Source organism: Balaenoptera musculus, chromosome 18 (genome assembly GCF_009873245.2).
Source record: "Balaenoptera musculus isolate JJ_BM4_2016_0621 chromosome 18, mBalMus1.pri.v3, whole genome shotgun sequence".
NCBI lineage: Eukaryota > Metazoa > Chordata > Mammalia > Artiodactyla > Balaenopteridae > Balaenoptera > Balaenoptera musculus.
In genome coordinates, this window is record NC_045802.1 from 25048702 (window position 1) to 25070049 (window position 21348).

General features: G+C 36.9%; 1 protein-coding gene across 4 annotated transcripts in view; it reads left to right on the plus strand.

The window, feature by feature from the left end:
• VWA8 (von Willebrand factor A domain containing 8) overlaps positions 1 to 21348 on the plus strand; it is a 370485-nt gene that overhangs the window by 27959 nt on the left and 321178 nt on the right. For all 4 annotated transcript variants that reach the window (XM_036831946.1, XM_036831947.1, XM_036831948.1 and 1 more), the window contains exon 3: positions 18613 to 18743. In XM_036831946.1, the coding sequence (XP_036687841.1) occupies positions 18613 to 18743 (131 nt within the window). The remainder of the gene's footprint in view (positions 1 to 18612; positions 18744 to 21348) is intronic.

Consider the following 21348-nt stretch of genomic DNA (forward strand, 5'->3'; position numbering starts at 1 on the left):
TCATTTTGAGGATCTTCTTATTCAGTGAGAGAATTAACAAGACTGTCTGTACTAGCTTCAAGAATTCAAGGGATCCTAGCAATAATATCAATTTAAAAACTTGTAAGCATGTGCTTTGAATGAATGTATTCTCATACTTTGCAAATGACTGAGGGACAATATAGTGGCTGGCTCAGACCAAGTCCCAAAGTATAAAAGGTATCTGTTCCTAAATATAGCAAAACTCCCATAAATTGTCACGAAAACCCCCCAGAAAAACAAAGAAAAGCCCTCAACATTTTCTGGTTTACATACTTTCAATTTTTATCATTGTTTGCATGCATCTCTTATGTAATCAAAAGTTTTCATTTCTTTTGTGTTTCGTTATTAGTAGCTTACCCTTTGAAATATATCAGAAGAGAGTTTATACTGAAATCAGCTGGATGGTTTGTGCCTGCTATCCATTCATCATTCTTCCTACCATATATCAAGAGAATGATAGCATATGTTTTACCCAACAGTAAATTGTTATATTGCCTCTGCTAGTCTTTCTTACGAGCAACAGTGCCATTTGTAAGAAAAAGACTGTTGGGCGTTTGTTAACTTGAAATAGGAAAAGTGGCCAAGCTAATTCAACCAAAATCTCACATATTCACATAAGTATTATGTGGTTGCTATGCATTGATTAGACAGATATATTGTATTGCATAATATAACATGTTTTTATGCATCTATTTACTGTATCATGTTCAAATACAATTCTTTGAACGTTTTCTCCCTCTCTCAGGGACTATTTCCAGAATGGGAAAATTACAGTTCTTTGGCTTCATTCTTGCTATTACATGACTGATTAGAGATTATGGGTTTTGGCCATGAGAGAACTTTGATGGATTTTTTTCTCTCTAAGAGTTATTTTTAAAAATATGTTAAAATACTTTGGAAATGGTGTTTTGTTGAAGTTTGATACCCTATTACTTTCCTTCCTGTATTTATGCTTCATTTTAGCTTTTTGCCTTTTGGATATTTAATATTTTGAAATGAAACATAAAATGATAGACTTTTGTTAAGGAAAGGAACTTTAGCAATTATTATCCTCTCTGGAACTCATTTTATAGTCAGGAAAGTAGGATCACAAGAAAGAGGTCAGAAGACTAATTAATTAGTTGCAAAACCCAGATTTCCTGACATCCGTTTGATTTTTCTTTTATAGTCTGCCACAGTGTCTCTGGCGGCTTTCTTTAGAGTAAGTCCTGCGATGTTAGAAAACTCTTTTGGAATTTAAAAGTGTGAAGGATTATTGAAAAATATTGAAATAGTTGAAGCATGGCAGTTTTATTTTATCTCTATCTTAATTAAAGTTACTATTTAGAGCATTGAAAAATTCAATGTATTTTGTATTATACAAAATATATACAATATATATATTGTATAATACAATACAATTGTATTGTATTATATATACAATACAATACAATATAATACAATACAATTATTGTATTTTAGTAATGAAGAAATAAAAGTCACAATGTTGAACTATGATCCCTGATATTCATATTTAGCATCTATTTAATGGAATGGTAGAAATCCTGCTAACTGGCAGAAGCTATAGACTGGAGGTATTCTTAAGTGGAAGTCTAAAATTCAACTAAAAACCACACAAAAGCAGTATTATCTCATCAAAGTAAAATTTCTTAATTCACTGACCATTTGATTGAGATAATGAATGCTTATATTTTGTAGTCAGTTGTCAACTTCTCATTTGAACTGTTTCTGTCTTCACAGCATTGGGCACAGCAGGACATCTTTTTAGCTCCAGTATCGAGCCCAGTGCCTGGCATATAATAGACATAAGAGTTGGACTGTTCTTTAGTTTTTTTATTATCTAGGTCTTGTTACCTCCTGCCTTGACCATTATAACTTCCACTTATCATCTGAGTCCCTAGTCTCTTACCTGCAAGTGTTGAAGTGGATAATTGAAGCTTTTTTGCCTTTTTGTATAAAAACCAGATCTCAAGGCTTAGTTGAAATTGGCAGCTGTTGAAAAGGGGTTCCTTCATGTTTTTGTGCTTGAAGTTAAACGATATTGTATCAAAGCTGGTATTTCTTCCAAGGTTTGACTTATGAAGTGGTGCTCCAAGGTAGCAAGTTTTCAAGAGATGACTTTAAACCTGACCTCAGAATTATATTTCTGCTTCCTTACATAATCTTCTTGTTGCAGTCAGTGAACCAATTATATGTGAGGTCATTTAAGGTTTACTGGACACACTGAACTCTTATCTAAGCAATTAGGGCCCATAAAGATTTACTGCAATAATTACAGCATTGTGCTCTTAAAATGGTGAGTTTGGGCATAATTAACAGGATGAGAGTTTTTTTAGGGGGGAAAGAACCTTTGTCTTTAGTTTGTAAATGATTTTAAGAGGTTTGAGAAATTCATCAATGTTATAAATGACAGAATAGCATGGAAAAGCTATGTCATTTTTGTGTCAGGGTAGATAATGTGGAACAATCACTGAAGCTACTTGTCAGTTTTAATAAATTAGTGACAGAGGTTACACAAAAGGCCTCCAGGGAGGTGTTACCTCAGATTCCCTTACTTAATCCTCAGTGCTTGAAAAACAATCTGAGAAGCAAAGCCTCCAATCCTTAAGACTTGCCTTATTTTTACTAGTGTCCTAATTGCCTCTCATTACATGAGAATTTACTTTGGAAAAGGATTTCATCTGAGATTTCTTTAGATATATTTTTAAGCATAGAGTCCTCAAAAGGAAGAGTCCCACCAACTTTTAAAGCTCCTGAACATGCCCTGAAGTTTCCTCTGGGGTCTCTATAGCAGTGTTTATTCAGTGCCTAGTTTTTCTTTAATCTTCTTTCTCCCAAGTACATTGAAGATGACTTAAAGTTTATTGATGTGTTTTATTGCTTTTTATTTTCTATTTAATGACTGTTGTTGCTTTCTGCAACTTTCATTGCAGATGTACAGTTTTTGAGCTAGGTAGTATGTTAAATAGGCTTCTTTGGATTTACCTGGCAATTTAACCACTATTAATGACATTGTTTAAATGAATTCAAGTACTAAACCCCTAACTTAAAAATCACATTTTCAATGCATATATAACATATATGATAGGCAGAGGTTTAATACCCTTTATATACAAATATAGCATATAAATTGATGAGAAACATCATATGATCCAGTAGAAAATAGGCAAAGAGTTTAAATAGGCATACTACAGGACAGGAAATCCAGATGGCCAATATGTGCATATGTACATATGTTCTAACCCTGCGTAATAGTTAGAAAGATGCAAATTATACAATACGATAGCAATATTCATACATCATCTGGGCCAAAATTAAAAGGAATTATAATGTCCAGTACCTACAAGGTCGCAGGGAAATGGCATTTCGTACATTGCTGTGGAAGTGAGTTCATTTGACTTGTTTGGAAAGTAATATGGTAATAGCTATTAAAATAAAATATCTTCTGGATGTAGCAGTTTCTTTATTAGGGTCTATCCATTAAGGAAAAAATCAGCACATAAAAAAGATATTTGTACACAATATATATTGAAGCATTTTGTTGTTTTTGATAGTGACAAAAACTAGAAGCAATCTGAGTATATCAGTAGAGGAATAGTTGAATAAATTATTTTACAGATATATTATGGAAACTTCAGCTGTTAAAAAAGAATAAATTAGATTTATATCTGTGGACCTAGAGGGTGTCCATATGATGTTGTTAAGCAAAAATGGAAGACTGCAGAGTAGTATATAAAGTATGACACAATTTTTTTTTTGTTTTAAAAAACAAACAAACTTTGGAACACCCTTTGCAGGTGTATTATTTGTCTCCCTGTACACAGAGAAAAGTGTGGAAGGCCGAACTCCAGGCTCTTTGACTTCTTTCTGGGGCATTGGGTTAGGAGTGGGGTTGGAAATGGAAGGGATTATTTAATTTTTCTTTTTACATTTTTGGATTATTTTCTTTGTTATAGTAAGTATATATTAGACTGTAACTTTAAAAAAGCTATTAAACTCCCATGTTTAAAGTGAAACTTTATTAAATTAGAGAATACATCCATTATAACTGTTTTTTCTGTGATCTGACTCATACAGATAAAAAGTTAATGCTTTGTGTTTAAAGAATTTGACAGGACCTAAAAATTCTTGCTTCTTCTGAGATGTGTTCATAACTAAAGGTCATTCCTTGATCTCATTTTATGTTTTTGATTATTGTTGTCTTGTCATGAATATGACTAGCTACATTAAGACCAACAAAGTTGTCTTTTGTAAATTATCACAATTTAGCAATAGTTTATGGATAAGCATTTTAAGAGGCTGAATTGCAAATTGAATTTGGGGTATTAAATTGTGATCTATTGATTAGTCAAAATATTCTAATATATGTCACCCATCAAATTGCTACTTTCTCTGTGTATCACAATTCTTTTCTACTTCCAGTATGGCTATGATTACTTTGCAATATGGTTTTTCAAAAGAAATATAACTGTTTGTTCCTATCACAAAAACAAAACATCAATACAAAAACTTGGGAAACTGTAACAAAGGATAAAATGCAAATCATTTGTAAGCCTAATTATAAGCACTGTTAACATTTTAGTTCTAATCCTTTAAAAAATAGTATTATAAGTGTAATTTACATACAACAAATTGTACATACTTAATGTACGACTCTATAAATTTTGATATATGTATGTAACCATGAAACATCACTAAAATCAAGATAATAATCAAATAAACTCATCACTCTGAAAGGTTTACTTATGCCCCTTTATAATGTCCCCTGGTTCCTCCCTTTTCTGGGAATCACTGATCTACTTTGTAGATTTATTTGGATTTTCTAGAATTTTATGTAAATGTAATAATACAGCATGTGTTCTATTTTTGTCTAGCTTTTATCTTCATGACCTAATGGCCTCCCAAAGACCCCACCTGCAAATACTATCATATTGGCAGTTAAGATTTCAACATATGAATTTTGGAGGAACACAAGCATTCAGTCCATAACTGTGGTGGACTGAACGATGGCTTTGTCATATTTTGGTATTCGGGTAACACTGAACTCATAGAATGAATTGGGAAGTATTTCCTCCTCTTCCTGTGTTTCCCTATGCAAATACAAGAAAATTTGCATAAATACTCTTATTCTAACACCTCTACACAAAAAATGTATAGCTTGATACTTAATGTATATGTATATGCTCTGATTTATTTAATGTATATTGAAGTATTTTTCTAATTTTAAGAAAAACTGAATACCTTTTCTATGCTCAGTACTGTACTGGCCAGTATTATACTTCTCATTTAATTTTGAGTACAGCTATCTGTATTAGATCAGTCCCGTCAGCCTACTTTATAGATGAGTGGCTTATTTAAGCTAAGGCTTTATATGTATGCATTTTTTTCCTTTGACACCTTCAAAGGATCTTATTGTACTTATCTTCATGTTCTTGGTGCTAAGCATATAGAAGATCCTGAATAAATGTAACTGTGTGCACGATTTAATTTCTTAGTTCAGTTAGCGCATGTGGTAAATAATGAGGACTTAGATTCTAAACATATTGTATTATGTCCCTTGCTCCCCTGTTTTTCCCTTTGATGTCCATTATATCCTAGTAGAGAGTGATACACGGTAGACAGGTCACAGTTTAGTAAATGAGCGTGCACTTGCAGTGAGATTAGTTGTGATTCTTTTGAAATCTCTCTTGAGATGGTAATGCATGCCCTGAGTGTGATGAGCCTGGGTTCAGATTCTTTCTGAGCAATCTTATAGGATGACGCTGGTGAATAAAATGTAATGTCTTGGGAAAGCACCTCACACAGGCTGTACTAGTTAGGTAGGTTCCTTTCTCCCTTATTTTTTCAGGGTGGGCTCTAGGTGCAGAAGGTAATTTGAGTGTAAACCCAGAAGCTCATTCATGACCACTGAGTGCATACCTTGCAGCCTGCTGTCCAGGGTGCACACCAGGTAGAGGACTGTGCAGGTGAGGATGGGCTTTTAATATCCTTCCACACCTAGTTCTCACTGTCTGAGGGACTGGACAAGGTGCTTTACCTATAATCCTCACAATAACTGTACTCAGTAAGTATTATTACCACTCTTTTGAAAATAAGGAAACTTAGGCCCGGGAGATTCAGAATACTTGTCCAAGGACACTGATAAAGGACAGGATGAGAAATCACAACTAGGTCTCTTTGGCTTCAAAGACTTTTTCTTTCCATTATATTATGTTGCCCCTTGGGATACTAAGAAAATGTCACTAGTTCTTATTTATTTATTTATTTATTTATTTTAACGTCTTTATTAGAGTATAATTGCTTCACAATGTTGTGTTAGTTTCTGCTGTATAACAAAGTGAATCAGCTATATGCATATGTATATCCCCATATCCCCCCCTCTTGGGTCTCCCTCCCACCCTCCTTATTCCACCCCTCTAGGTGGTCACAAAGCACCGAGCTCATCTCCCTGTGCTATGCAGCTGCTTCCCACTAGCTATCTGTTTTACATTTGGTAGTGTATGTATGTCAATGTTACTCTCTCACTTCATCCCAGCTTACCCTTCCCCCTCCCCGTGTCCTCAAGTCCATTCTCTACGTCTGTGTCTTTATTCCTGTCCTGACCCTAGGATCTTCAGAACCATTTTTTTTTTTTTTTTTAGATTCCATATATATGTGTTAGCATATGGTATTTGTTTTTCCCTTTCTGACTTACTTCACTTTGTATGACAGATTCTAGGTCCATCCACGTCACTACAAATAACTCAGTTTCGTTTCTTTTTATGGCTGAGTAATATTCCATTGTATATATGTGCCACGTCTTCTTTTTCCATTCATCTGTTGATGGACACTTAGGTTGTTTCCATGTCCTGGCTATTGTAAATAGTGCTGCAATGAACATTGTGGCACATGACTCGTTTTGAGTTATGGTTTTCTCAGGGTATATGCCCAGTAGTGGGATTGCTGGGTCATATGGTAGTTCTATTTTTAGTTTTTGAAGGAACCTCCATACTGTTCTCCATAGTGGCTATATCAATTTACATTTCCATCAACAGTGCAAGAGGGTTCCGCTTTCTTTACACCCTCTCCAGCATTTATTGTTTGTAGATTTTTTGATGATGGCCATTCTGACCAGTGAGAGATGATACTTCATTGTAGTTTTGATTTGCATTTTTCTAATCATTAGTGATGTTGAGCATTCTTTCATGTGTTTGTTTGATATCTGTATATCTTCTTTGGAGAAGTGTCTAGTCTTCTGCACATTTTTGGATTCTGTTGTTTGTTTTTTTGATACTGAGCTGCATGAGCTGCTTGTATATTTTGGAGATTAATCCTTTGTCTGTTGCTTCATTTGCAAATATTTTCTCCCATTCTGAAGGTTGTCTTTTCGTCTTGGTTATGGTTTCCTTTGCTGTGCAAAAGCTTTTAAGTTTCATTAGGTCCCATTTGTTTATTTTTGTTTTTATTTCCATTTCTCTAGGAGGTGGGTCAAAAAGGATCTTGCTGTGATTTATGTCTTAGAGTGTTCTGCCTATGTTTTCCTCTAAGAGTTTGATAGTGTCTGGCCTTACATTTAGGTCTTTAATCCATTTCGAGTTTATTTTTGTATATGGTGTTAGGAAGTGTTCTAATTTCATTCTTTTACATGTAGCTGTCCAGTTTTCCCAGCAGCACTTATTGAAGAGGCTGTCTTTTCTCCACTGTATATTCGTGCCTCCTTTATCAAAAATAAGGTGACCATATGTGTGTGGGTTTATCTCTGGGCTTTCTATCCTGTTCCATTAGTCTATATTTCTGTTTTTGTGCCAGTACCATACTGTCTTGATTACTGTAGCTTTGTAGTATAGTCTGAAGTGAGGGAGCGTGATTCCTCCAGCTCTGTTTTTCTTTCTCAAGATTGCTTTGGCTCTTCGGGGTCTTTTGTGTTTCCATACAAATTGTGCAATTTTTTTTCTAGTTCTGTGAAAAATGCCATTGGTAGTTTGATAGGGATTGCACTGAATCTGTAGATTGCTTTGGGTAGTATCGTCTTTTTCACAATGTTGATTCTTCCAATCCAAGAACATGGTATATCTCTCCATCTGTTTGTATCAGCTTTAAATTCTTTCATCAGTGTCTTATAGTTTTCTGCATACAGGTCTTTTGTCACCTTAGGTCAGTTTATTCCTAGGTATTTTATTCTTTTTGTTGCAGTGGTAAATGGGAATGTTTCCTTAAATTCTCTTTCAGATTTTTCATCATTAGTGCATAGGAATGCAAGAGATTTCTGTGCATTAATTTTGTATCCTGATACTTTACCAAATTCATTGATTACCTCTAGTAGTTTTCTGGTAGTATCTTTATGATTCTCTATGTATAGTATCACATCGTCTGCAACCAGTGACAGTTTTACTTCTTCTTTTCCGATTTGAATTCCTTTTATTTCTTTTTCTTCTCTGATGCCTGTGGCTAAAACTTCCAAAACTATGTTGAATAATAGTGGTGAGAGTGGACAACCTTGTCTTGTTCCTGATCTTAGAGGAAATGTTTTCAGTTTTTCACCATTGACAATGATGATGGCTGTGGGCTTGTCGTATATGGCCTTTTTTATGTTGAGTTAGGTTCCCTCTGCCTACTTTCTGGAGCATTTTTATCATAAATGGGTGTTGAATTTTGTCAAAAGCTTTTTCTGCATCTATTGAGGTGGTCATATGGTTTTTATCCTTCAATTTGTTAATATGGTGTATCACATTGATTGATTTGCATATATTGAAGAATCGTTGCATCCCTGGAATAAACCCTACTTGATCATGGTGTATGATCCTTTTAATGTGCTGTTGGATTCTGTTTGCTAGTATTTTGTTGAGGGTTTTTGCTTCTATGTTCATCAGAGATATTGGCTTGTAGTTTTCGTTTTTTGTGACATCTTTGTCTGGTTTTGGTATCAGGGTGATGGTGGCCTCGTAGAATGAGTTTGGGAGTGTTCCTCCCTCTGCTATATTTTGGAAGAGTTTGAGTAGGATAGGTGTAGCTCTTCTCTAAATGTTTGATAGATTCGCCTGTGAAGCCATCTGGTCCTGGACTTTTGTTTGTTGGAAGATTTTTGATCACAGTCTCAATTTCAGTGCTTGTGATTGGTCTGTTTATATTGTCCATTTCTTCCTGATTCAGTCTTGGAAGGTTGTGCTTTTCTAAGAATTTGTCCATTTCTTCCATATTGTCCATTTTACTGGCATATAGTTGCTTGTAGTAATCTCTCATGATCCTTTGTATTTCTGTTGTGTCAGTTTTTACTTCTCCGTTTTCATTTCTAATTCTGTCATTTCTATTTGAGTCTTCTCCCTTTTTTTCTTGATGAGTCTGGCTAATGGTTTATCAATTTTGTTTTTCTTCTCAATGAACAAGCTTTTAGTTTTATTTATCTTTGCTATAGTTTCCTTTATTTCTTTTTCATTTATTACTGATCTGATCTTTATGGTTTCTTTCCTTCTGCTAACTTTGGGGTTTTTTTGTTCTTTCTCTAATTGCTTTAGGTGTAAGGTTAGGTTGTTTATTTCAGATTTTTCTTGTTTCTTGAGGTAGGATGCTATTGCTGTAAACTTCCCTCTTAGAACTGCTTTTGCTGCATCCCATAGGTTTTGGGTCTTCGTGTTTTCATTGTCATTTGTTTCTAGATATTTTTTGATTTCCTCTTTGATATCTTCAGTGATCTCTTGGTTATTTAGTAGTGTATTGTTTAGCCTCCATGTGTTTGTACTTTTTACAGTTTTATTCCTGTAATTGATATCTAGTCTCATAATGTTGTGGTCGGAAAAGATACTTGATACAATTTCAATTTTCTTAAATTTACCAGGCTTGATTTATGACCCACAGTATGGTCTATCCTGGAGAATGTTCCATGAGCACTTGAGAAGAAAGTGTATTCTGTTGTTTTTGGATGGAATGTCCTATAAGTATCAGTTAAGTTCATCTTGTTTAATGTGTCATTTAAAGCTTGTGTTTCCTTATTTATTTTTATTTTGGATCATCTGTCCATTGGTGAAAGTGGGGTGTTAAAGTCCCCTACTATTGTGTTACTGTTGATTTCTCCTTTTATGGCTGTTGGCATTTGCCTTATGTATTGAGGTGCTCCTATTTTGGGTGCATAAATATTTACAATTGTTATATCTTTTTCTTGGACTGATCCCTTGATCATTATGTAGTGTCCTTTTTGTCTCTTGTAATAGTTCTTATTTTAAAATCTATTTTGTCTGATATGAGAATTGCTACTCCACCTTTCTTTTGACTTCCATTTGCATGGAATATCTTTTTCCATCCCCTCACTTTCAGTCTGTATGTGTCCCTAGGTCTGAAGTGGGTCTCTTGTAGACAGCATATATACAGGTCTTGTTTTTGTATCCATTCAGCCAGTCTGTGTCTGTTGGTTGGAGCATTTAATCCTTTACTTTTAAGGTAGTTATCAATATGTATATTCTTATTACCATTTTCTTAATTGTTTTGGATTTGTTATTTTAGGTCTTTTCCTTCTCTTGTGTTTCCTGCCTAGAGAAGTTCCTTTAGCATTTGTTGTAAAGCTGGTTTGGTGGTGCTGAATTCTCTTAGCTTTTGCTCGTCTGTAAAGGTTTTAATTTCTCCATCGAATCTGAATGAGATTCTTTCTGGGTAGAGTAATCTTGGTTGTAGGTTTTCCCCTTTCATCACTTTAAATATGTCCTGCCACTCCCTTCTGGCTTGCAGTGTTTCTGCTGAAAAATCAGCTGTTAACCTTATGGGGATTCCCGTGTATGTTATTTGGTGCTTATCCTTTGCTGCTTTTAATGTTTCTTTTTTGTATTTAATTTTTGATAGTTTGATTAATATGTGTCTTGGCATGTTCCTCTTTGGTTTTATCCTGTATGGTACTCTCTGTGCTTTTGGACTTGATTGACTATTTCCTTTCCCATGTTAGGGAAGTTTAGAAGTATAATCTCTTCAAATATTTTCTCAGATCCTTTCTTTTTCTCTTCTTCTTCTGGGACCCCTATAATTCACATGTTTTTGCGTTTAATGTTGTCCCAGTGGTCTCTGAGACTGTCCTCAATTCTTCTCATCCTTTTTTCTTTATTCTGCTCCCTGGAGGTTATTTTCACCATTCTATCTTCCAGCTCACTTATCCATTCTTTTGACTCAGTTATTCTCCTATTGATTCCTTGTAGAGTATTTTTAATTTCAGTAATTGTGTTGTTCATCACTGTTTGTTTGATTTTTAGTTTTCTAGATCCTTTTTAAATGTTTCTTGTATTTTCTCCATTCTGTTTCATAGATTTTGGATCATTTTTACTATCATTACTCCGAATTCTTTTTCAGGTAGATTGCCTATTTTGTCTTCATTTATTTGGTCTTGTAGGTTTTTTACATATTTTTTTGTCGTTTCTTTTCTTTTCTTTTTTTTTTTCTTTTTTGATGGGTGGTGCTGTATCCCTGTCCTACTGTTTATTTGGCCTGAGACATCCAGCAGTGCAGTTTGCAGGCAGTTGGATAGAGCCGGGTCTTGGTGCTGAGATGGGGACCTCTGGGAGCCCTCACTCCAATTAATATACCCTGGGGTCTGAGGTTCTCTGTTAGTCCAGCAGTTTGGACTCAGAGCTCCCACCACAGTAGCTTGGCCCCGACCTCCGGCAGGGAACCAAGATCCTGCAAGCTTTGTGGCGTGGTTAAAAAAAAAAAATAAAGAGAAACAAAGAAAGAAAAAATGGAGCAGTACAATATCAAAGAATACAAAAGTAAATAAAATTGGAAGGATAAAAAATATATTAGGAAAAATAAAATATAATTGAAACAACTGCAAAAACGTAAAATAAAACCACAACAGAAAAATGAGAAAAAAAAAAATGGATGGAGGTAGTAAGCCAAAAGGAGAGAACAATAATAAAGTATAAAGAACAAAAAAAAATTAGAAAAATAAAAGATTTATTAGGAAAAATAAAAATATAAAAGAATCAACAACAATGAATCAACAAGGTAAAACAGAAACCGAATCTAAAAGAGGAAAAAAGAAAAAAAAAAAAAGTCTTGCTATGGGGGCAGAGTTTAGGCAGGGGTGGAACTTAGGGAGGGATGGGGTTTAAGGTGGGGTGGGATCTAGGCTGGTGGGGGGGGTGCCTTTTGAGCATAGGGCAGGGACTAGGTGGGGCCTAGGCGGGGTGATGTTCTCACGTGGGGTGGGTCCTCAGCTTAGGACCTGCGGGGAAGGGGAGAGGCAGCAAGTTGAATGGAGCACCTCTGGAGTGTGGAGTTCCGGAGTTTGGAGGTAAGGCCCTGGGTGAGTGTGTGTGGGTGGGGCTTAGGCCCAGTGCCTTGGAGGGGGTCTCAGAGGGGGTCTCCGAGTGTGGAGGTGGGGCCCTGGGGGGTGTATGTAGGGGCGGGGCTTGTGCTCTGCACGGCAGGAGGGAGGCTCTTTCCCCCACTTTCTCCCCCAGGGTCTCCCCCGTTGCTGCTGGACCCCTAACCGTGGGTGAGTCCAGCTGGGTGTAGGAACTTCTCTCCTTCCCCAGCCACCCTTCAGGGGTGCTGGTCCCAGAGGTCCAGACTTTACTTTTCCTCCCCCTTCCCTCCCTCCCTCCCACTCCCTCAGAACCCACGTGGCTGGAGGGGGCCTAGCTGGGCAGAGGATCAGGCCTGGGATCTCAGCAGGTTCCTGGGGGTCTACGTGGGCAGAGGAAACCAGGCCACACTCCCTTTTGATCCTCTGCCCTCCCAGTGGTTCCCCAATTTCCCCCTTCGGGCGTCGGATCCCTTCCCTTCCCCCAGCTGCCCCTGAGGGACGCCAGTCCTGTCCAGCCTCCACTTCTCCCCCTTCACTCCTCCCACACCCCATGTCCTACCCGGTAGCTGGGGGCTTCCTCCTGTCCCCTTAGGTGTCCGTGGTCCCCCACCAGTGCCTGGTAGGTGCCCTAGTTGTGAGGAGATGCAAATTCCACCGCCTCATAGTACACTATCTTGACTCCACACCCCCGTCACTCATTTTGAAGGATTTATTAAAACTGAATTTGAGCTCTGCATAATTTTCTGAAATTTTAATCTTTACATATATGACAAATTTGAGTCTGTGGAGGGAGAACACTATAATTTATGTTCCTTTAATATAATTATTGTAAAGCCCTTGAATATGCCTGGCCAAAAAAATAGTACCTATTTTTTTGAAACAAGTATTGGCTAGGAATTGAATAAGGAATTTAGCCTAACTTGAACCAGATGTTTTATTTTTACAAAGAGAAGGAAATCCTAGAATATAGGATCAAGCTCTCTGGTACTACTTTGACATCGGTTTATCATTACATGGACTCTTGAAAGGTAGCATCAAAACCACAATGAGGTATCACCTCACACTGGTCAGAATGGCCATCATCAAAAAATCTATAAACAATTAATACTGGAGAGGGTGTGGAGAAAAGGGGACCCTCTTGCACTGTTGGTGGGAATGTAAATTGACACAGCCACTGTGGAGAACTGTATGGAGGTTCCTTAAAAAACTAAAAATAGAACTACCATATGACCCTGCAATCCCACAGTTGGGCATATACCCTGAGAAAACCATAGTTCCAAAGGACACGTGTACCCCAATGTTCATTGCAGCACTATTTACAATAGCCAGGACATGGAAACAACCTGAGTGTCCAACGACAGATGAATGGCTAAAGAAGATGTGGTACATATATACAATGGAATATTACTCAGCCATAAAAAGGAATGAAATTGGGTGTTTTGTAGAGATGTGGTTGGACCTAGAGTCTGTCATATAGAGTGAAGTAAGCCAGAAAGAGAAAAACAAATATCGTATATTAATGCATATATGTGGAATCTAGAAAAATGGTACAGATGAACCTATTTGCAGGGCAGGAATAGAGACGTAGACATAGAGAACGGACATGTGGACACAGCAGAGGAAGGGGAGGGTGGGACAAACTGGGAGATTAGGATTGACATATATACAGTACCATGCATAACATAGATAGCTAGTGGGAACATACTATTATAAAGCACAGGAAGCTCAACTCGGTGCTCTGTGACAACCTAGATGGGTGGGATGGGGGGGGATGGGAGGGAGGTCCAAGAGGGAGGGGATATAGGTATACATATAGCGGATTCACTTCATTGTACAGCAGAAACTAACACAACATTGCAAGCAATTATACTCCAATTAAAAAAAAAAAAAAGAAGGATAGCATCTTGTGCCTGGAAACATTGAGGTCGGGAATTTCTCTCGTGCACTGGGCTGTGTTTATATTAGGTTATGCACGGCAGTTTGCCAGTTTGTTTTGCAGATGTTTGTAATGTACAGTCTTACATCTTGTTTCTATTTCTGGAACACTTTTAAGTATGACTCATGTTTTCTTGAGGTCATCCTAAAAATACAGCTAGTTTCAAGCATTAATGTAAGATATACCACAGACACCACACAGTAGTACCTAATGCTTTCTCTCAGTAGTTTAATGCGACTTCCTGACCAATTAAACGTTTTCTTTGACAAAATACACTCTACTAAAATATGAATAAGTGAAAACGGGATTTTTTTTGAGAAGTGAGTTCTCTGATAACATAATGTAAACAACAAAATGAATTTGAAATTTTGCTGAAGTAGGTATCACTGGTATCACCAAAACCCAAGAAATAGAATTAATGTCCATAAAAGCAAGTCCACTAAATTTGATGGAGCGCTGTGCAGTTCATACTTGTAGGGAAAGTCTTGGACCTGAAGATAGAGCCTGTTGAAAAGATTTTAGAGGAGTAGTAGGACATAGTGGCTGGAGTGCAAGCTTTGGACTCAGTTTAGGTCTCAGTCTTGGTTTATGAACTTATCAACCGTGGACAAATGATGCCACCATAAGAACTTTGATTTTTTTTATTCACAAAACGGGGATAATGAATATTTAACAAATGCTTATACTACTATTGGACACTGTTCTAAGTGCCTAATTTAATCCTCATAACCACCTTATGAGTAAGTTCATTTATCATATCCATTATACAGATGGAGAAACTGAGCACAGAGAATTTAAATAACTGATTAAGATTACATAGTAAACAGCTATACCAAAACAGTTGGGATTTAAACAGTTTGGGTTGAGTCTGTATCCTTATATGCGGTAGTCTGCTACCTTCTAGGGTTGTTGTGAGATCTCAATGAGAGTATGAAAGATCATTCGTATTTTTACCCAGCACATGACAGGAAGGCAATAAATTATGACTATCATTATGAGTTATTAAGGGAAGACAAAAGAAGGGAAAAGAAGAGGTCTTGGTGAGGGTATAGCGTAGACTACAAGGCAAGCCACAGGGTTCAGAAGCTGCTTATCCATAGTAAGAAACTTATGTAGAATTGAAATGTAGAGGCAGGCATTTCCAGATGCCTCTGGCAGGCATGGAGTAGTGGCAATACTGCCACTGGTTGAGAACCATTGTTGAGTGGTAAGAGCAAAGGAAGGGACTGCTGAGAATTGTCAGATATGCCTTAGGGCCAGTGGTTCTCAGCACGTGAGGATCATGCTGAATGGAAGACACTCCCATGAACATACTCAAAGTTCTACACGATTCCCAGGATCCGGCTCTAAATAACTCCATCTCCATGCCTTTCTCTCCCACTTAAGGAAGTACACTGGTGTACAAACTGCTCTTTTATTCTAATTTTGATTCTTCTTCAGTTTGCTAAGAAAAAGATAAATTATTCCTAAATGTCAGCACTTTGCTAACACTGACAACTTGGGAGGGGAAGACCTCACATTTGATTAGGAAATCCTGCCTTCGATTTAAAAAAAAAATCTTGAAAAGATATATGAGTTCCAGGGTCAAGGCATTCAAAATGGAATGGAACTATACTGAGACTCTGTCATTATGAATAGTTACAAATAGTTATAAATAATAAAAGGTGGGAGGAAGCTGAAGAGACCAACTTGGCTTTACCTGATAGAACTTTGGAAATTTCATATTTTAAATAGTCAAGTCCAGGTAATGAAAGGTCAGGCACATTGCCAAAGGTGAATACAAAGAAGCAACGTAAAACTTTACGAATAGTGTAGAGAAGACCTGTGGCCAAAGTAAACTGAGATTTGTGAAAATGTAAAAAAACCCAAAGTGTTTACGTTTTTAATTATATATTTGATATCAAAGTAAGAAGAGGTGGTAGATCTGCAGCACAGGGAGCTTTGTGTAATTTTACTGATAGAGAAATTAGAGCTTCTTAACTCTTATTTTGTTTCATCCTTAAACAGCAAGCAGATGGGCTTATCTTGAAATAAGAAAGAGTAGACCATATATGACAAAGATTTAAGCCTGGAGTAGGAAAGAAAAATAATTAAGTGGACATCTGATAGTTAAGAATGAGGTACAGGTGAATTGCTTCCTAGCATTGTGGAGCTCCTTGAGAGATTCTCAGAGGTATAGGTCTTGGGGCAATGTTTTTTATTCTGTTTTTCATTATTGCATTCCTAAGAACATTTTCCCCCAATTGTCTCTCCCCAATTCCATGGAATTTCAATGCACAGATATATTGTATATCTGTTGGTGCACAGGATCCCTTTAGTGGGCAACAGACCATTGTAATAGCTAAGAATTATTCTCAAGTCCCCCTCCAAGAACCAGTTTTTTCCCCCATGCATGGTGTAGAGACTTCATAGAGGACAGGAGAGAAGCCAAGCACCTCCACTTGGGTGATGAGTCTCCTGATTTTCAGACATAGAAGCATGGCTTTGGGGAAATTATAAAATGGTTTAATGTGACCCCAGTGATGTGATACACCAATCAGTCTGCCCAAAACCTTGTCCTTGATCTTCCCACCGTGATTAAGAAAATCAGAAATTTATCTTTATTTTTTCCAATGATTCAATGTTAACTTTTTTTCAGGGAGGGTAGGGGGAACCACCCTAGCAAGATTATGCTGTTGGTGGAGGGGGCGAGGGGAAGCACAGCTTTAGTCCTAAGCAAGCGTTCTTAGTTTGATCTTTGAATTCTTTCATGACCTTCCTGGATGATTAAACAAAGTTTAACAAGTATGGGTTATTCAACACATACAAAAGACTTTATGTTTTTTATATACATTTACACACATACATATATATACATATACATAATATCAGTATTGTATGTGTTTATATATAAAATGCAACATAATAGTAAAAGAAACACTGTACCCACACCCAATTTAAGAAGTAGAATGTTGCGAATACCGTTGAAGTTATCCATGAGAATCTCTCTGATTCCATGTCCAAGTATCCTGAATTTATCATTCTTTTGCTTTTTTGCTTTTTCAAGCACTGTTTTATCACATATGTATGTATTTGTAAAGAATTCAATTTGCTAGTTTATTGAGCTTTATTAAAATAGTGATATTAATCATTAATGTATGATTTATTTTGTGACAAATTTTTTTCTCATTTAAGAGTTAAACATATTGTTGGAAGTAATGGTAGTTCATTCTGTTTTTTTTGTTGTTGTTATATAATATTCCACTGTGTGCTTTTTATCCATCTCCTGTCTCCAGTTTTATTTTGAGCCACACTGCTGTGAGTATTCTATATGTCTCGATGTATAAGGGCGAAAGTTTTTCTTGTATACCTAGGAAGGCACTTGCTAGGTCACTGGGTGACTTATAAGTGAGCAAACACAAATTAATTGTATTAATACAAACATTTAAAAAAATGTTTAGGGAGAAGATGAGTGGATTGATGGGTGATTTAATAGTAGAGTTAGGGACTTCCCTGGTGGTCCAGTGGTTAAGACCCCACACTCCCAATGCAGGGGCCATGGGTTCGATCCCTGGTCGGGGAACTAAGATCCCGCATGCCACGTGGCCAAAAAAAAAAAAAAAAAAATAGACTTAGAAGGGCATTATACGGAGTAGTCTTCTATTCCCAAAAGAGTTGGTGTAGAATAGACTTAATTCTAAAGAAGTCATTTAAACAGTCTACATCAGACTTCCTGTGAAGTTTGAGAGATCTCACAACCCAGTGCCAACTTAAGTTATAGCTTTAAAAAATTTTTCAAAACTGTGATAATCATTAATTGTCTGGGATGATTTGGTCATATCCCCTTTTTAGAACAAAAGAGGTGGGCTTTAAAATTGTGACAAAATAATGGTACTAGCTGCTCATATCACCCTTGAAAATCACTTTCATTCCTTTGCTGACACATTGTTCAAGCATTCTTATAAGCTTTTTTTTTTTTTTTTGGCCACACCATGTGGCTTGTGGGATCTTAGTTCCCCGTCCAGGGATCAAACCTGGGTCCACAGCAGTGAAAGCCCAAGTTTTAACCACTGGACCACCAGAGAATTCCCGTTTCTTTTTTTTTTTTTTTTTTTTTTCCGTTTCTTAATAAGCTTTTAAGTATGGGATTATGTGAGTCTTTGTGATGTAATAAACTTTGTTCTGTTGTAACATTAAATCATAATGGTTTTATTGTAAAACAGTGTGAAAATTCACCAGATGTATGTATGAATGTATATATGTGTATATGTATATATGCATGTGTGTATATATGTGTATGTATATATAATATATATATATTTTTTAGCTTAATGTACTGTCTGCATTGGTTGCTTGAAGACTTATATGTAGTATTCTGATTTGCATTTCATTTTACCTTTTTTCCACCTTAAAGTTTCAGACTCTCTGGCTCAATCAGTAATTCAACATCTAAGATGGATAATGCAGAAGGATCTTTTGGGGCAAGATGTCTTTCTAATAGGACCTCCTGGGCCTCTTCGACGCTCTATTGCTATGCAGTACCTGGTAAGCAATGAATTCTTGTGGATTCCTAAGGGTCTTAACTTTGATACGCTATTTTGTGAATAAATTAAGAATTTACAAAAATATCAGGATTAGTCATTGCTTTAAAAATGTTGACGTTGAAGGGTGATTTCTTTATAAAGCATTTGGAATAATTTACTTGGGAAGTAAATGTACATTTGCCTTTCATAGCTTTAGCAAATGTTGTTGTAAGTAGAAAACCTTCCACTTCCAGTAGGAAAGAGATCTATCTAAATTCAGGCAATGAGTAGCAGATAGAATCAGCAACACTGAGATTACAAAACAAAGTGTAGTTTTATACTACTCAGGAAAAATTCTTTTATCTTCGGTCCACATTTTGAAAAGCCAAATAATTCTGACTTTTTGATGTTATGTGGTCTTTAAAGGGAGCCTAAGGATTGCAGAATCTCTCTTATGTGTTAACTTGCACTCGTTTTTTTTTTTTCTTAAATAGATGAGAAAATAAGTTCAGAGAAATTAAATAACTCACTCAAGCTTTGTCCAGCGAGTAAATGATGGAGCTAGACTTCAGATCTCACATTGCTTCCCCTTTCTGACATGTTATCCTCTTAAATGTTTGTAGTTCTCTGAGTACGGTTGTGAAGCGAGTTGAAATATTCAAATCTTGACACAAATTTAAAAAAGTTTACAGGACTTTTTTTCTACTACTTTGTCAGCATTAATAGGCATTGCTCTAATGATTCAAGGAAGAACATTATCAGATGAAGTTGGTCTGTTCCAAAGATACTTTCTAAGAAGAAGAGAAAAACCTTACTTAAAGTTTCCTTTTGTAACTTGATATTAAATAATTGATTTCTAAGCTATTGAAATATACTTTGTGTACTCTTTTATTTCGGTGGTAAATTTATCTTGGTACTTTCAAAATCATGTAGGGCAGGAATGATAAAAATAGAATGGACATATCAGAAACTAACTCCCTCTGGCTCATAAATTTCATACCTTTTATTTGTTCCTAGAACCAGTTTGTGAGGTACAATGTGCCACTGTAGTATTATCCTCACTTTATTAATATACAAGGCAAAAGTGTCTTGTCTAAGAATGCAGAGTCAGCCACCAAAAATCCCAGGTCTAGAACCTCTTTAGTTTTAAGATGTGCACTCACTACCTGGCTTATTTCAAAGGCCACAATATCTCACTTTGATTTTGTTTCTGGCAAGACTTTGAAGCTTGTTAGAAATGTGGAATGAGCCAGGTTAGGAGATTATGGGAGTCTTGTTGGCTCAACAATGCACCTCAAGTTTATAAGTATAAAGCTTGTATCTTAAAAAAACAACAACCACCAAACTTTAAATTGTGAATTAGAGCTGAGGCGTCTTTAGGATGTGGAAACACATGTAAGAAAACTTAATAGCCTAAGCTGCCTTCCAAACTCTGCAGTGGGTACTGCTGTCATTAGATATAGGATCCTATGCATAGTAATAGCCAGAGTAGATGACATCTTTAAAGGCAGAAATTTGGGGGGCAAGCCTGTTGAACCAATGAGAAATTAAATAGAAATAATTTGATAGTTGTGTTTATTTCATATTTCACTCATATAAAATGAGTTTTGTAGATAGTTCAAAAAAACCCAACAGACCTCTGCCGCCTCGCACATCTGCTGCTCCTGGTGCTGTCTGTGAGCTTGCTGGTACCACTTCTGTGAAGCAGCAGCTGAGGAGATCTTGGTGCTTGTCTTGGCTGATGAAGGGTCCCAGGAAACTCAAGACTGAGGATAACATCCTCAGTGTGGCAGTTCAGGGTGCTACCGTGGTACAATTTAACAGTAAGAGGCATACACCACTTTGTCAACCAATGTGAATGACAGGGTTTTTCATGTGGGAGATCGTATTCAGACAATCAATTAAACAAGACAGGAGGTCTTTCTCAACTTCTGAGATGGCCCACACTCTGTCTGTGGAGTGTGTTTCTCTCTAAATAAATCCACTTCTTACCTAAAAAAAAAAAGAAAATTCTATAATTAAGAAGTCAGGGCTTCCCTGGTGGCGCAGTGGTTGAGAGTCTGCCTGCCAATGCAGGGCACACGGGTTCGAGCCCTGGTCTGGGAAGATCCCACATGCCGCGGAGCAACTAGGCCCGTGAGCCACAATTACTGAGCCTGTGCGTCTGGAGCCTGTGCTCCGCAACAAGAGAGGCCGCGAGAGTGAGAGGCCCGCGCACCGCGATGAAGAGTGGCCCCCGCTCGCCGCAACTAGAGAAAGCCCTCGCACAGAAACGAAGACCCAACACAGCCATAAATAAATAAATTAATTAATTAATTAAGCAAAACAAAACAAAACAAGACTGGAAGGCACTGTGATGTGTTCCAGAAGTCAGAAGGAGGTATCTGCTAAAAGAAAACCTGCTACTTAACTCCAAAATTGTGCTCTCATGGGCAATTCATTCTTTTTGTTTTTTTTTTAAATTTTAATTATTATTTATTTATTTTTGGCTGTGTTGGGTCTTCGTTTCTGTGCGAGGGCTTTCTCCAGTTGCGGCAAGCGGGGGCCACTCTTCATTGCGGTGCGTGGGCCTCTCACTATCGCGGCGTCTCTTGTTGCGGAGCACAGGCTCCAGACGCGCAGGCTCA